The 17,983-nt window shown below is 41.3% G+C and overlaps 1 protein-coding gene across 1 annotated transcript in view; it reads left to right on the forward strand.

Moving 5' to 3' along the window:
- Positions 1-16,213, forward strand: part of MOV10 (Mov10 RISC complex RNA helicase) — a 33,664-nt gene extending 17,451 nt beyond the window's left edge. Inside the window, exons 12-22 of the mRNA XM_053457585.1 lie at positions 6,441-6,544; positions 6,714-6,811; positions 7,270-7,383; positions 7,897-7,999; positions 9,524-9,641; positions 9,939-10,130; positions 10,929-10,994; positions 11,422-11,547; positions 12,913-13,001; positions 13,403-13,530; positions 16,057-16,213. Of these exons, the coding sequence (XP_053313560.1) occupies positions 6,441-6,544; positions 6,714-6,811; positions 7,270-7,383; positions 7,897-7,999; positions 9,524-9,641; positions 9,939-10,130; positions 10,929-10,994; positions 11,422-11,547; positions 12,913-13,001; positions 13,403-13,530; positions 16,057-16,121 (1,203 nt within the window). The 3' untranslated portion in view covers positions 16,122-16,213. The remainder of the gene's footprint in view (positions 1-6,440; positions 6,545-6,713; positions 6,812-7,269; positions 7,384-7,896; positions 8,000-9,523; positions 9,642-9,938; positions 10,131-10,928; positions 10,995-11,421; positions 11,548-12,912; positions 13,002-13,402; positions 13,531-16,056) is intronic.
- The last annotated feature ends 1,770 nt before the right edge of the window (positions 16,214-17,983 follow it).

The raw sequence follows: 17,983 nt of genomic DNA on the forward strand, positions 1-17,983 counted from the left end.
GTGTCACAAATCCACAAAGTGTTTAGAATTTATTCTAATACCGTTGCCACCAATATCTATTCCTATTTTGTTTTTGTTGTGTTGATAAACCACATCCCTTGAGTAGGTTAAAACTGTATGAACAAACTCCATGAGTGTCATGATTAACTCATCTAATGTAGTGGATGCATGGAAGGGTAACCCAGCAGAGGTGGTTAGTTTCTTTGTTTCAGCACTCAATGAGTTAATCTGAGGTTGATTTAATGTGTTTCTTTGTGCATGCCCTCTGTATCTGTTCTGGCTAGAGGTGTCATCTTCCCAAAGGACCCCTGTGGTGATTCATGGCCTAACAGATAAGGATCCTTAGTTATAGGAATTCCATTCCTATCTTAAGTGGAGGGGTTTCCATCACCTTTACCCCACCATAACTTATTGGCACATCAAAGATGGGACCCGATTCTTGGGGATGGTGTCATATAATCGGTCATGTGGTCAGAGGGGGGTTTTCTTGAAACAGAGTGTGATTTAGGGACAATGCAGCGTCCGAAAAGCAGAACTCCATGATATACTCTGATCGGAACAACATCATAAGAAACCTTCTGGACTTAAGGAGTTCCCGCAGGCCTACTTATTGGAGAAACTCGTGAGTGAGGGTCCTGTGTTTAAGTCCCATTGTTTTTAAGAACTGTTTCTGTTTTACTTTTATTTTGTATGTCTTGTTTTTTGTAATTCTGGCACTGTGTAATCTTTGTCTTTTTGTTATTAAAATATTCATAATCCAAGTCTGTCTTTGGGCTCTAGTATCGATATCCACGAACCCTAAGAGAGTATAACACGTTACCATATTGTTATTAAGTTTTACAGGATATATATATATATATGTTGGTTGCCCGGGGTGGGTTGATATATATATATAGAGATAAAGGCTCTAATTCGGATTTCTCACGAATCCGGTATCAAAATCGTGAGTGGTGGCAGACTACCTGGGGGGATACAGGCAGGATTTGGGGGTTAATTTGGTATAACTTATGCCCTGTTAAGGGGTGAAGTTAGTAAATCCAGAGGCCTGGTGCTATTAACCCCTTCATGCCCACGCCCTCCACACAGTCACGGATGGCAAGTAGTCCTGACCGTGACAAACTTGGCGGCAGCTAGGTGGGATATCTAGAGTTTTTTAGTGCTATTTATATTGCCCGGTTTGGTGATTTTAGTACTAGAAGAAATTACATGGGTTTTGTGTAATTTCCCAAAGACATTACTCAGTGCCTAATTACAGACATACAGTGCAAAACAGTTCGTTCCTCTCCTTTTTATTTTTCTCTACCATACTGCATTATGGAGGCATATCGACGACAGCCAAAAGAATCTCTGGAGCTGGTTTGTCAAGAAAGGAATATACAAATTTTTGGCAAAAGCAAAGAGCAGCTGATTTTGGATCTCCTGGAACATGATAAACTCTGTGCAGAGCAGGCCATCGGAGCAAATGTGATTTTGGAAGAGCCTGTGGATCAAGGATGTTTTCCTGATAAAGTTAACGCCTTGAGTGTAATGGACTCTGAGTTACAAGTGTTACTAAAGGATCTGGGGAGCGTGGATCCTCAGCTAAAGTTCAACCTGATTCTGCAGTACAAGGAGAGAGAGAGGGAGGCTGCGGAAAGAGAGAAAGAGAGGCAGGCTGCGGAAAGAGAGAGAGAGAGAGAGATGGAGGCTGCTGAGAGAGCTGCGGAGCGGGCAGCTGCTGAACGAGAAGCTGAGCGGAGGTATCAGCTGGAACTTCTACGGTTAAAGCAATATAGTCCGTCTCCCCAAAGCATTGTTAACGGGGATGGATATGCTAACCGACCTCGCCTGGAACACTTTCCAATGCTGGAAAAGGACACTGACTTGGATGTGTTTTTGAGAGGATTTGAGAAAGTGTGCTGGCAGTACCAGCTGCCCAAGGAAGAGTGGGGAAAGTATTTAACCCCACGTCTGAAGGGGAAAGCCCTGGATGTGTTTGCTTCCCTACCAATGGAGGTTGACCAGGACTATGAGGCCATAAAATCTGCCTTGTTAAAAAGTTTTAACCTCACCCCTGAATTCTACAGGAAAAAGTTTCGAGAGATGCAGCAAGCTACATCAGATAGTTGCACCGAATATGCGGGACAGCTTCGGACTGTTTTCCGGCAATGGGCTGGAGGCCTACAAGTTACTACATATGAGGCCCTGGAGGATCTGATGATTTTGGAGCAGTTCCTGAGCACACGAAGTCCGGAGGCCCGAGAGTGGATTCTGGACAGAAAACCTAAGACCACGGCAGAGGCGGCAGATCTTGCTAACGATTATGCCAACAACCGTACTCCAACAACCAAGCGGGTACAAGCATCACAAGGACCATCTACTTGGAAAAGAGCAGCCTACCAGCCACCAACTCCTAAGCCAGCCGGGAGATTATCACCAACAGTTTTTCTAGCCAACAGAGCAGGGGCCACATCGGGCCAGGGGGATACCCGCCGGTGTTATCGGTGTAACCAGATTGGGCACTTGAGTGCCACCTGCCCTTCTAAGAGACCATCTCCACAGACAAATGGAAATGGAGGTACAGCTGGGGGAGCTGCACCTGTTTTATTTGTGGCTAGACCAAAGGAGGCACAAGGAGACAATTTGCAATGTGTAGCAGTTGGGGAACACCCAGCTGTCTTGTTTGTTTCCAAGGTTCAGGGGAATGAAGATGAGAACCTACAAAGAGTGACTGTAGGTGACTGTGTGACTATGGGACTCAGGGATACGGGGGCTGCTTGCACTCTGGTGCGGCCTGAGATGGTAAAATTGGAGGATCATATCCCTGGGAAGACCATGTCCATCCATGGAATTGGCGGGGTGCGCCCTGCAGTGCCAGTGGCACGTGTGTACCTTGATTGGGGTGTGGGCAAGGGTTTGCGGGAGGTGGGGATATCCGAGGATATTCCTGTTAATGTTTTGCTGGGCAAGGATCTGGGTCGACTTGTTTGCCAGTATGCACCAGTTGAGGAAACCTGCAAACCTGGAGGGCTGGTAGAGAGCCCTGTCCAACCTAAGGTACTGTCTGAAACTTTGGGAGTAGTGGGTAGCTGGGAGGGAGCCCGGAAGGTAGAGGTATGCCTGTCTGAACCAGCACCCAGGATATTGTCTCCTGAAGAGATGGAGGGGGATGTGTACCAAGGGACCAGACCTAGAGAGCAAGCTCTAGGGGAAACTTGTGGTTTGACCTTTGGAGGGGCAGAGTTTCAGGAACAGGGAGTCTGTAGTGGCTCTTCTGGTTTAATGCCCCCTGATACGGAAAAGCATAGTGTTACTATGGGTGATCAGGTAGCCAAGGGATTTGGGCATGCTGGGGATACCTCTGTCAACGTGTCTTCAGAAGTTGTATGCCCTGAAGGTATTATCCCTGGAAAACTAAAGGGAACTGGGGATGTGTGCCCAACCGTGTCTACAGCACCTGAGTACTTAAATCACGGTGCAGGAAAAAGTATTCATGATGTAGGGGTGTCTGTGGATATTCCTGTTACTGAATTTGCTCAAAGGGAAAACAAGGGATATATGGAATGTGATGTTTCTGTGGGTCAACAGCCAAAACTCAGCTTTAATGCTCCAGAGGAAAGGCTTTCTTTAACTGTTAAAGTGCTGGAGGTTAAGAAGACCCCTAAAGCTGTAAAGTCTGGAGATAAGGAGGAGGGGGAGGAAGATTCACACCTTGATATCCCTTTTGTGTGTTCACTGAGTGGGCAGTGTGAGGGGCAGAATATTTCCCCTGTAGCTGTAGTGACGTACCAGCAAGATGCTGGGGTAACAGCTACAGAGGATAATATAGTATGGGATGATGAAAAGACAGCTACATTGACCAGTCAGCAAGAAACCCTTAGCCCTGTGGGTGTAGGTAAAGCCAAGAGCCTGGGATCCACACAGGAAGCCCAGGACAATGGACACCCGTTTGCTGTCTTGCTTGGGAATGGGCAGCGTTTAGCAATCCTAAGCAGGGCAGAGAAACAAATGGATGAGGCCTTGAAACATCGGAGTAACTTATCGCCAAAGAAAGAGGCTTACTCAAGGGTTGGCAAAGAGTGCTTAGCTATGGTGTGTGCTTTGCAGGAGTTACAGCCATGCTTGTATGGTTGTGACTTCACTGTTATAATCTATCACAACCCTTCTCTTCAGGCGGATAGAGTAGATGGGAAGCTTAGCAAGTTGCTCAGATGGAGGCCGGTGCTACAGCAGTATTGTTCTACTGGCTGGTGTGACAAGTCAGCTTCTATGAGAATGCTGACAGTTTGTCTTGTCAGGGGGAGACTAGAATTTAGGCAGACATAGTAGATCAGCGTGTGCTGACCTCCTCTGTCCACCATCTTAAAGGGGGAGGTGTCATGATTAACTCATCTAATGTAGTGGATGCATGGAAGGGTAACCCAGCAGAGGTGGTTAGTTTCTTTGTTTCAGCACTCAATGAGTTAATCTGAGGTTGATTTAATGTGTTTCTTTGTGCATGCCCTCTGTATCTGTTCTGGCTAGAGGTGTCATCTTCCCAAAGGACCCCTGTGGTGATTCATGGCCTAACAGATAAGGATCCTTAGTTATAGGAATTCCATTCCTATCTTAAGTGGAGGGGTTTCCATCACCTTTACCCCACCATAACTTATTGGCACATCAAAGATGGGACCCGATTCTTGGGGATGGTGTCATATAATCGGTCATGTGGTCAGAGGGGGGTTTTCTTGAAACAGAGTGTGATTTAGGGACAATGCAGCGTCCGAAAAGCAGAACTCCATGATATACTCTGATCGGAACAACATCATAAGAAACCTTCTGGACTTAAGGAGTTCCCGCAGGCCTACTTATTGGAGAAACTCGTGAGTGAGGGTCCTGTGTTTAAGTCCCATTGTTTTTAAGAACTGTTTCTGTTTTACTTTTATTTTGTATGTCTTGTTTTTTGTAATTCTGGCACTGTGTAATCTTTGTCTTTTTGTTATTAAAATATTCATAATCCAAGTCTGTCTTTGGGCTCTAGTATCGATATCCACGAACCCTAAGAGAGTATAACACGTTACCATATTGTTATTAAGTTTTACAGGATATATATATATATATGTTGGTTGCCTGGGGTGGGTTGATATATATATATAGAGATAAAGGCTCTAATTCGGATTTCTCACGAATCCGGTATCAAAATCGTGAGTGGTGGCAGACTACCTGGGGGGATACAGGCAGGATTTGGGGGTTAATTTGGTATAACTTATGCCCTGTTAAGGGGTGAAGTTAGTAAATCCAGAGGCCTGGTGCTATTAACCCCTTCATGCCCACGCCCTCCACACAGTCACGGATGGCAAGTAGTCCTGACCGTGACAATGAGTCTTTAATTTTTTCATTACGTTAACGCCTGTCTGCCCGGCTATCCTTCTAACCTGTGTTTCAGCGGGCACCATGTGAAAGGTGCCCTCTGCGCACACAGCCTGGCGTACAATACAGTTGCATTGCTACGCCGATCTTTTGCAGCAGTGTTAAGGCTGTAAACGAATAGAAAAGAGCCAGGAACAAGAAACAAAAAAAACTATTTGGACAGCACCCAATGAAGGCAAAAATTCCTGGTAGAAGCACATTTTATGGGAACTTGATTTTTTTTGCTCTTTATTGGTTGATGTCAGACGAGCCCCCTGCCGGCGACCAATAGCATTTTCAAATCCTGACGCCGAAACTCGGCCTTGGGAGTCCACTGGTCGCCCCGCTCCAGGATTTCAAGGTCCGTACGCGCGACCAATAGAGTCGCTCGTACAAACCTTTAACTCCTGACGGCGGAACTTTGCCTTGGGAGGTTCCAGGAGTTAAAGGTCCATAAGAGTGGCTCTATTGGTCACTGGCAGAGGCCTCCTCTAGCATTAGCCAATTGGTTGATGCTAGAGGAGGCCCCTGCAGGCGACCAATAGTCGCTCTTATGGACCTTTTTAACTCCTTGCAGATTCCCGCTCACATTAACCCCTGCGATGCTGTGTAGACAAGGTAGGCTAGAGGGGGGAGGGAGCAGGGTGACACTCCAGCCATAAGGACTCTTCATGCATATAAGGACTTGATTGTTGATTGCATGAAGGAATTTGTCAGATTCCCCCACCCTCAGTTGGCTTGCAGGACATGCTTTTGGCCGTATCGGTGTGACTACCAGCTGCCTATAGCAGTGACTTGCCCAAGAGTTCCAGGGGGTCTCCACCACAATGGGCTCCCATTGACTTTAGTAGGAGTGCTTCTTTGGCAGGGTTTGCCGCTCCAAGCAGCCAAACAAGGGCAAATAGCAGAGTAAGGAGGGGCTGGTACATTGCTTCTCCTTCTAACTGTAAGTGGCTTTATTTTCTTACTAGTAAAGAATGCATATTACAGTGCATGCAAATTACTTCATTGCTAGAGTGTACTGTATGTAATAGTAATACAGTGTGATTACATTTGTTCATTTATCTCTGCAGCCATGCTGTAACTGGGACGATGGGCAAGGGTGTTATGTGTACCCCTGTAAAGATAAGCTCAAGACATACAGAGTTATCATCACAACACTCACAACCGCTGGAAGGTAAGCCCCTGCAGGAAGACTGTTTTTGGGTCTTGGCAAACTATTAAGGATTTGGGGTTATCCTCAATTAACACGGACTATACACATTGGTTAGGAGCAAGCTGGTAAGCAAGTCTGTAAATTTTTTTTTTTTTTGTATTTTTTTTAACTTTCTTTTATTTTTCCTCAGGCTGGTGTCTGCCGATTTCCCAAAAGATCACTTTTCTCATGTGTTTATTGATGAGTCTGGACATGCAGTGGAGCCTGAGTGTGTGATAGCAATAGCAGGTACGGCAGCTTTGATATTATTTGTTGATTTCTATAGCGCCATTGTATTCTGCAGTGCAATAGGCCAACGCTACGTAACAATACGTGTATCACATGAAAATGTGGACTTGCAGGAAAAAAGGTCTTGCTCAAAAAAGCTTACTTACAAACTCGAGGTCTGTGCAGCTTTCTCAGCAGTACTTTTCACCTTATGTGTTTAGCAGCCTTCCTAATGCCCTGTGAGGATTTTATTCATTATTTATGAATAATTTATTTAACTTACAAATAATTATTTGTGTAATTTCTCCCTTTTTAAACACCTGTCCACTGTCCCTAGTGGTGGCCGATGCCCACTTATTTTACACAAAACCAACATATATTACATATAATTTTTATGTAACGCCATCATATTCTGTAGCACTGTACAATGAGTAGATATAATGGTTATTCACTTATGTTTTTTTTTTGTTTGTTTATAGGGCTTTTAAATGTGATGAATCCACAAAGCAAAGGAGGGCAGCTGGTCCTGGCTGGTGATCCGAAACAATTAGGACCAATATTAAGGTCCCCGTTGGCTATTGAGCATGGATTAGGTCAGTGGGGAAAGCTAAGCTTGCCTGTCTAGAAAAGACATGGAGATCTGTCCTTAATTTTTATATATATAATATATGTATTTGATCGATGTATGTATATCTTCCGTTCTCCGCTCCTTGATATTTACATGTCGTTTTTTTTTTTTTTTTTTTTTTACTTACTATTTGTAGTATGCAAAATAATGGCTTTAACTCCTGATTACTTAGTTCAATTTTATGATGCTTGGTGTCCTGAATTAACTCCATCTCCCAAGTATGGATTTTACCAAATTAATTGTCTATCGGTGAATGCTTCAACCTCCTCAGCTTGGGTTCAAACTCAACATATGCATCTAAACCAAAGCTTTAAACTGTACCTTTACAGAACTATAAGAGAGCCATGCCAAACTTGGTAACCATTTTTACACTTTGCCAAAGTCACTTTTTATATATTTTCTGTTGACAATCTTTCATTCTTTAAACCTCCTTTTTATAATTTAAAATACATTTTTTGTTATCGTTTGTGTCCTGCAGATAAGTCTCTGCTTGAAAGGCTGATGACAGAGAATTCTCTTTACCAAAAAAATAATCAAGGCTACAACTCCCAGTTTGTCACAAAGTTACTGAAGAACTACAGGTGTGTGTCTCATATTCTGCAGATTATGATATAAATTGACTGATTTTCTGACGATATGTTTACTATAGGAACTAAACATTTTTAGTGTCATAAATGCCTGACACGATCATAGATCTGTTGCGGTCAACCACGTGGAAAAGGCTTCCGGTACCAGTATTCCGGCAGGCCGGTCAAGACCTTATGACGATCCTCTCTACCGATGAAGACTATGTCTTTTTTACTGAGAAAAGCTTGTAAATTGTAAAAATGTTGAGTGCATGGAAGAACTTTGCTGCCTTTAAATTCCTTTATAATAACATTAGTTGTGTGGGTGCTGGTATGTAATAGGTATGGCAACGGTATCACGCTGGTGGCTTAGGCAGTGATTTAACTCCCAGCGTAAATATGGTCAGATATATTCTGGTTAACAAGTTATACGTGTAGATTCACATATATGAACAACATTACGGATCTTGGTGGTAATCTTAAATAACAAAAATGACATTTTCAGCATAACTGCTCACAAGGCATGGAAGTATTTATTTAGTTATTATTGGAGTCTGTTCCAAACTGCCTACCACTGAGAATAATTACTCCTTGTGAATGTAAAACTGCCTTTAAAGCTCCAATACCTTGTTATGGCAGAAACCGGTTACTAAACAGTCAAAAGAAATATTTTCAAATCCAAATATATCCTTCCAAGCAGATATCAAATTTGCAGATACAATGTTGAAATTAGATTTGCTGCATGTACGCTACGTCTCATAGAAATAGGACGTATTTATAAAAATTCGCACTATATGGACAAATCATTGGGACACTTGACCATTACACCAACAGGGAAATTTATGACATTGCATTCTAATTACAAAGATGTTAATATGCAGTTGCGCCCCCCCCCCCTTTTTACAGCTTTCACTCTTCTGTGAATGCTTTCCACAAAATTTGTCTGGTTAGGTGGGAATTTTTGCCCACTCAGGCAGTAGGGCATTTGTGAGTTCATGCGCTGTTGTTGGACGAAGAAGGCCTGACTCTTAGTCTACATTTCGGTTCACCCCAAAGGTGTGCGATGGGGTTGAGGTCAAGTCCTTCCACACCAAGCTAATCCAACAATGTCTTTATGGACCTTGCTTTGGGGACAGTCAAGCCGGAATATAAAATGTCCCCAAAAAGTTGAAGTCGTAGCATTTCCCAAAATGTCTTGGTATGCTGAAGCATTAAGCCTAGCCCAACCCCTGAAAAAACAGCCCCATCCTATTATGCCTCCTGCCAAATGTTAGTTGGCACAAATGCAGACAGGTAACGTTCTCCTGGCATCCACCAAACCTAGACTCCCCAAAGCCCATCAGACCCATTCTTTTCACAAATGCTTGTAAATGCAGACTGCATGGCTAGGTGCTTGACTTTATGCACCTATGCAAATGGGTCCCAATACTTTTGTCCACATAGTGTATGTGAAATTAGGCTTTTTTTTTTTTTTTTTTTTTTCCTTACCTTTCAAAAGTAGGTGAGCTAATCTTTGTTCCTTCAACATCTCCTCCATAGATCGCATCCCAGCATTCTGAAGATTCCGAACGAGCTGTTTTATGATAATGAGCTTCAACCATGTGCAGATCAGCTGCTGTCAAATTCCTATTGCTCATGGGAAAAGTTGCCTCGTAAGGTAATGTGCGACTGAGCAGTCTGGTTACTGTGAAAGGCCATTTCTACTCTAACCTGCTCCTCCACCACGAAGTAACCGGCTTGCATGTGCAAAAGAGACCCTATATAAAGTTAAAGGGACCGTGTACCATTCATCTCTTGAATATATCTCTTGTGATATGTGAACTTTATATATTTGAATTATCATTTTTCATAGATGTGACAGTACATTGTTGGGTATAAACAGGTATTTCATTTCTGCGCAGCTTCTTACATTTGTTACCCTAATTGTTTTTTTTTTTTGTTTTTGTTTTGTTAGGGCTTTCCAATCATTTTCCATGGTGTAATGGGGAAAGATGAGCGGGAAGGCAACAGCCCATCCTTCTTCAACCGCAATGAAATTGATGCGCTTTTATCATATCTAACAGCTTTGCTGGAAACGCAGGGGAGGAATGGACTGGCTAAGATTTCCCCTAAAGACATCGGTATCATCTCTCCTTACAGGAAACAGGTAAAGATGGCAGCTTACCAAAATGTCTAATAAAATGAAATAGAAACCTTTTAGACTTCCAAACCATTTTATATATCGCGCCAGCAGATTTCTGTAGCGCTGTTACAATCAGTGGCATAGTTTAACCCCTTAATGGCAAAGCCCGTACATGTACGGGCTCAAAATGCATGGTTTTCAATAGGTTTAGGGACTGCCCATTGTCCTTAAGGGGTTAAAATGACACACCATAACAAACTGGTACAAGATGGCGCTGCTGTTGTGAACTTACAATCTAGTCGGTGTTGAGGGGGAAGTGAAATAGTAGGAGAGGACTGCTTGGATGGGGGCGAGTTGATGGGGTCTGGATGATCTGGTAGAGGTCGTTGATCATAGAGGTGGTTTTTTTTGTCCCTGTAGCATTTTTATTAATTCCATGTAGTGCATGCAAAGTAACCGAGAAAAGTTTGGACCTGGTCGGCATCCTTAAAATCTGCGGTGACGGTACCCTGAAACTTTACATCTGCGAGGCTCTAGAATATTGGATAAATAAGTATAAAGACGCTTTCCAGAATGCATACCATGATTAAGCCGAAGAGGCTAGTAGTAAGAGAGCTGGCTGGCAGGTTGACACATGAGTAGGCATATGCCCTGTGAATATAATAGGGAAGCAATTTTCAATTGCATAGCTCAGAAAATGAGCTAAATAAATTACATTGTGTTAACCAGACAGAAATGATAAACTACCGGGTTTGGTACTGTGTTGTTTGTTTGTTTGTTTTTTTGGCATGTCGAAAACAAGTTACTCTTCCCTTCCCTCAGGTTGAAAAAATCCGAAAAGCTATTGACCTCCAGTTTAAAGGGGTGTCTGATATCAAAGACCTGAAGGTAATGACTATATCTCATCATTAAATCACTGTGCTTTGTCTGATGTTACATTATTTCCCCTCTTTAAAAGTAGCCTTAATTGATAACGATACTTATTCCCCTTTAGTACAGATCTCCACTTTTAACAAGTATAAAAACCGCTTACTTTTTAAGCCAAATATCCCCAAAGTAGTTGCTCTGATTGGAAAAGTCAGTATAATGTGTCTCTAGCTTCTACAGAATATAGCTGTGGAGATCATTTTGTCTCTGCCTTTTATTTTAAGGCATGTTTTCCATGTTAAAACACGCTTTTCACGCACAGATGTAACAGTCTAGTTGTATCCTGTGATTAACCACATTGCCAAGTGCCAAATATGTTGTGCTGTGGCTGATGTTAAGGAAACCGTATATCGCTGAACTCCAATTGAGAACCCTCTGGTTCCTGCAGGTCGGCTCAGTCGAAGAATTTCAAGGTCAGGAACGGAAAGTGATTATTATATCCACAGTGCGAAGCACCAAAGATTATGTGAAGTTTGATGAAGATTTCAGTCTGGGCTTTCTGAAGAACCCCAAGGTAAGTCTGAAAAGATGGGGAAAAAACGAATAAAGAGAAATCCTGATTCTGTCATGGGAGATGCAGTTGCTGGTGACATCAATGTAGGATCCTACCATAACTCTTGTAAAACAGGAATGCACGCTTACAGCTGCAGAAATTCCCCAACGGGAAACGTGTCACTGAACGTGTTAGGCTTGGGAAGAACATGCCAAGGTTGAGGTGTTGCATATGTCTTTTGGAATGAAAGGAACTGTATAGATCTACACCTGCAAGTGGGGGTTTTCGGTGGAAGAATTGGAAGGCTTTAGGCAGTCTGTTGTTTCAACCAAAAAAGACTAAATAGAAAAGTTTGAGTGTTTATGGATGAGGAACAAAAGATATCATGTGTTCAATTAAATGTTACAAACGTGTTGTATGAAGCTACGCGGGTCAGTGATTGTTGTGGTGTGGAAGAAGATAGGGGACTATGCTAGGTGAACATAAGGACAAAATACATCCTATAATCTTTGCATCGGCGGGAGGTTTTTCTGATGCACGCTCTGAGCAGGAATAAAACTGGATCCATTGTAATTGTGCTTGGCGCAAGCACCAGTTACACAGAAATAACAAGGAATTCCTGTCCTTGTGGTTGCCAGAAACTACGTTCAATGTAAAAGAGTTCCCAGCGGGTCTATGCAGACCAACCTGGTACCTCTGAACCCCCTTGCAGACTGATCACGGGTATTGTGATTAACCGTGCAGGGCTTGTGGAGCATAAAAATATGGTTTCCAAAGAATTCCCTATCTAAAATGTAAACGGTGTATCAATTGTTGGGTAAACAAAGCCTAAAAAGAAAGCTGTGATTCAACTGTCATCTAGTAAAATTGGCAAAAAAGGCTTTGGTCACTAGGATGAGAGAACCTCTGACCATGAAGGGGTTAAAAGCAAGGGGGTTTACGCCATAATTTTAATCTCAGGGTTATCTTGAATTATTGAGGACTAAAGGTTCGATTGTGCGCATTAGAATGGAAAGGGCTCCCCCATGTCCGCATCTGCATATTCCCTTTGTCTAGTATTATGTCTTAACCCTTTTCATTCCAGGACGATGTTAGTCTATAATGGGTAGGGAACTTGTTATGAAGACCTATTTTTAACAGAATGTTGGAGAGGCTTGAAATGAAAATATGTCATGTACTGTGCAAGTGAAAAGGTATTTAGATCGTAATGGCTACCAGAAAACTTAAATCTGTGAAATTACAGTATATTTTTTTTTACATGTCCAGTGACAGGCTTTTTATTGATGTGCATTTGTATTACAAAACATGTAGTAGCTGTATGTTGGTCTTTGTTTTGCTTGTTGCTGCTCCTTCCATTAAAGTCATGTTCTCCGATTCCCTCTGCAGAGATTTAATGTGGCAATAACAAGAGCAAAGGCGCTCTTAATTGTGGTGGGCAACCCAATAATACTTTGCAAGGATCCCAACTGGTCTGCGTAAGTAATTTACATTATCGGTTATAGGGCTGGGGAGTTGGTACGCAAGGTTGCCCTAAAATTTTTGTTACTTTAATGCGGAAAACCTAAAAAAAAAAAAATGCCCAAATTATTTAATCCATGTAACATTTTGACTCATTCATAATTCATTCTGGTTGCAAAATATCAGAAAATGTTCTGATGGAATTGAACCTTCACAGAAATGTAAATAAACCTTAGCAGATGTTATCCCTAACATACTAGATGGTGAAATGAATGTTTTGTGCGAGTGGAATGGTACCTTAACTATGAATTAAGTGGAGCGATCTCAGCCCTTGCACGAAACGTTTCGTTTCCGTTAATCCACCTCTAATGAATTAATCCCATTTTGTTTTCAAGCATTTTACATTCTCTATCCGTAGGTTTCTAAAGTATTGCACTGATGCTGGAGGGTACACAGGCAATAGACTGGATGATTGTGACGACCTGCTAAATGATGAAGAACTTACAGAGCTTTTCAGTGGCTTGGACGTTAATGAACCACCTGCAGGTGTGTACGAGACCATAAATTGCAGACAAACTATTGTTTAACACTGTTTCCGTCAGGAAATGATTTATCCCCTAATCTCCTCTCACAGAAGGGTTAAATCCGATTCCCATCAGAAAGTCAAACCTTCGAACTGCAACTAATTTCACCCTTAAGTGAACAAAATTTACAAAAAGTAAAAACGGACATAGAATTTGCACACGCATGCAGACCTACAGAAAAATGAATCGCTATTCTTTTTATGTTAAAATAATTAAATTGACCTCGGAAGAGAAAAGTAGTCTTCTAATCTTTTCACCATCTTGTAAAATAAGTTTTACAGAGAAAGTTCCATATTTTTCCAAGACATTTAGTTTCACAATTTTTAAGTTGTCCCCTCCTGGGGAAACCAATCCCTCCAGCTAATTCGCAACAAAACTTTCAATGAATTCAAACCAATGTCTCTACATTGAGAACATGTGGGCTGATGATGAAACATAATATCAGAGCCATTGGCCCATCTTTTCTGCCAATAAAATAAATATAAATTCAAACAAATAATAACAAATGGAACAATGGGAAACTATAACGTGATTACTCATCTTAACCAGCAATTCAGCTATCCATTTCTAAGGCTAAGAACCACTAAGAAGGTCATTCGCTACAAATGGAGGATTTTTTTAATGGTTAATTTCACCACTGTTCCAAGCTTTCTCCAAAGAGTGCATAAACCACACAGTCTTTGTTATTTTATGATTTCCTGGGTAACTTGTAAAGAACAAAAACTGTCTGCGCTTCTTACCCTAATAAAGTTGGCAACAAATGTATAAACATAATATAAATGAGAGGTTTTGGTTATATGAATTGGCCAATGCTTACACCTGTTTGGTAGGCCTCGTATTATACATTTGTATTATTTGAGCCTGTGACTAGCTTAGCGCACCGACATTTTTTCTTTCCCCTAACTTGTAAAGAACTGCAGGCCTCGGTTGTATTAGTTAAGGCCAGTGTTCACTATTCCACAATAAGAAAGCTAAGATTAGGGCTGCAACTAACGATTATTCTAATAATCGATTAGTTGGCCGATTTTATTTTTTCGATTAATCGGATAAAAATGCACTTTTTTTTTTTTTTTTACATAATGTAATAAACTCATCTCTTTATCACAATGGCATTTCTCTATTCACCTTCTTATTTTACTGACATAATAATAAAAGCTACAAGAACCCAAACAGTGTTTCTCAAACTAGGTTTTAATACAAAGTTAACTATTTTTCATATTTAATAAAAACTGAGAAAAAAGCCTTGTTTATATTTTCTTTTATTTACCAAACTGCACATCTGACCCCCAGCTTGCCACTCTGCCCCAGATATGCCTTATACCTCCTATATGCCAGAGATTCCACTGTGCCCCCGATATGCCTTATACTCCTTATATGCCAGTGATATGCAACTGAGCCCCCTGATATACCTTTTACCCCCAGATATCTTATGCCCCCCCTTATATGCCTTATACCCCCTATATGCCTTATAACTTCCAATATGCCACTCGCCCCCATTTATGCCTTATACCTCCCTATATGCCACTGTGCACCCTGATATGCCACTCCGCTCCCCATAAATTTCCTGCACCACCCTGAAATTCATTATACTCCCTGATTCACCACTCTGCCTCCCCAGATATGCCACTCTGAAATTCATTATACTCCTATACACCACTCTACCTCCCCCTATACACCACTCTAACTCCCCCAGATATGCCATTCTACCTCCCTGAAATTCATTACACCTCCATACACCACACTGCTACCCTGAAATTCATTATACCCCCCCATACACCACTATAACTCACCCATACACCACTATAACTCTGACAGGCACTTTCACTGGAGCTTCATAGAAGCCCCAGCGTAAGTGAAGGGGAGTAACAAAGGCTGTCTGTGCGCTTCGCGCAGACACCCACCAGCTGAAGGAGGATGATCCTCTGCAGGAGACCTCGATTCTCTGTCAACCGGTGGGGGTCTGCACGATGCGCACAGACAGCATCCGTTACTACCCTTCACTTACGCTGAGGCATCTACATCATGTGATGCCAGCGCTGCATCGTAGAAGCACCAGCGGAAGTGGAGGGGAGAGACAGAAGTTGTCTGTGCACATCACACGGACACCCACCGGCTGACAATGAGGGGAATCCAGGTCCCCTGCAGCGTAGCGGGGGATCTGGATTCCGGTGTTATAATCCGATCTCTGTTTGAGGCCGGATTATATAAGGAGAGGAGTTTTTCAGAGCATTTGCTCTGGGGGGAAAAAAAAACTTTTTATAATCGATTTGACTAATCGATAATGAAAATCATTGTCACCGATTTTCATTATCAATTTTATCGATAAGAAAATTAAAAGCTGCATTTTGTGTTTAAATAACGGTCTTTGTCTAATATATTGTATAGAATGCATAGCAAAAGGAACAGTCGCTGATCAACATTCTTTATTCCTTTTTATCAGATTTTATTGTGTTATGAAGCTCACTTTGTGTTTTCTTTGATGCTTTAGGACAAGATACTGGTGAGAGCTTTGTCCAGCAGCACGTAGACCCAGGCTGGAGATCTGATATCTGATCTGATGCCTTCACCATCAACCTACCGAACCAAAGATCTAAAACACAGAACCGTGTTGAGACGTTTGTTTGTTTAAAAGCACTTTTTTTGTTTGTTTGCAGATGCCTAACTCTTAGAAGCAGCAATAATGCCATGCTAAATTTCTCTTTTGCTTGTTAGATCTAACTGTTATCATAACAGTGTTTCTCTAGGGACCAGCCTCTAATAGCCATGCTTTGAAACTCTATAATTGTCTTTCATTCCATTATTTTGATTACCCATCCTCAATTAATGATACTCCAATCCAATCTCTAGCATGTTTTCATTTTTGGTGCGACTATCAGGGTTAATTTTACAAGCAAAAAAATGCCAATGGTTAACCATTCTCTGTTGGTAATAAACTTTTAATACACTCTCATTGGCTATTTTATTAGCATGTTTTATTCTGCAACATTTTCCTGCCATTGTTAAATTGTTTAAATGGCTTTAATAGACACATGGTTGATGTTTGTACTTTACAAAAGAAGCATTTGCACTACACAGGCCAAGTCCTATTATCATGTTTATGTCATAGATAATTTTTATAGAAAATTATGTTTCAGTTCCTCACTTGGTTCTCTTTACTATTTTGTTTTCTTTTTTTTTTGTTTGTAACCGTGATAAAAATTTCAACGTGGCATTTATTTAAATTATGGGATAGTAGTAAAATGACTTTATTGAAATATTATTACACAAATGGTGGTTTAATGATTTTCTTCCATAAGTATCTTACAGTACCAAAACAAATCACTAATTCACTTATGAATATATATATATAATTAAAAAAAAACACTGGGGCATTCCTTGATTAGATTTAACTGTTTAAGCCTATTTTTCTGGAACAAACCAAGTTGCTCATGCATGAACATTGTGAAAGTGAAGCATCAGTAAGATAAACACTTATTTAGTTTTCAGGTGCTTGTGTTTTATTAAAGGTCTTTAAATTACAAGAGGAGGTATAAGTAATGGATTGATTTATTTAATTATATATTCTGCTGCTATTACACTTTGTTAATTTATTCAATGAGTCGTTTGGGGTCTCTTCTATAACTTTGACATCGATGTTTTGTTTTTTGTGTATTTAAAGCTATTTGCTTTGGTTTTTGTAACAAATAAAAATACAACTATAGACACCTCGAGTCTCTTATTTTGTTCCTGAAATCTGTACATTTTTTACATTTATAAATGAGTATACATTAGTATGTGAACAGCCTAGGGTGGTACTGGTGGAGGAGGTGTAGACAGAGAAGAGTAGAGTCCCCAGAACTAAGCCCCGAAGGACACCAATGAGTGGTGGAGAAGATGAAAAAGTACCAGAGAAGGAGATGCTGAAGGTACATTGGGGGAATAAATATTTGGCCAGTAGAGAGCTGTATTTGGGGAAAGGCTTCTAAGAGAAAGTGTGGTCAGGAGTATCAAAGGCTGCAGATAGGAGAGCGTTAGTAATTTTGGTACGGGCGGTCTTAGTATAGTGTTCTGGATAGAAACCAGATTGAAAAGGGTCACCCAGATAGTCGGCGTAAAGAGATAGGATTCGACAATTGTTAAACGTTTCAGCACTTTGGAGGTCCAGGACGAAGGGAGAATGTTGTGCATTAGATCTCCTGGTTAATGAGATTTTCTCCAAATACATGTAAGGGCAGCTGTGTGGGTCAATACCTGAAAGTCTGGACATTAATGCAACATTGACGTTCCAAGCGTACTAAATTAGAAAAAATGCAAGATGTGGTAATTAATATAAGTAGACACCCCTTTGTGGCTATAACCGCCTTCACTTTGTGGATTTCCACAATATTCTGGAGCATCTGTTGGAATTTGTACCTATTCAGCATTTGTGAGGTCAG

The sequence above is a fragment of the Spea bombifrons genome, chromosome 2, assembly GCF_027358695.1.
Source record: "Spea bombifrons isolate aSpeBom1 chromosome 2, aSpeBom1.2.pri, whole genome shotgun sequence".
In the NCBI taxonomy this organism is placed as follows: Eukaryota; Metazoa; Chordata; class Amphibia; order Anura; family Pelobatidae; genus Spea; species Spea bombifrons.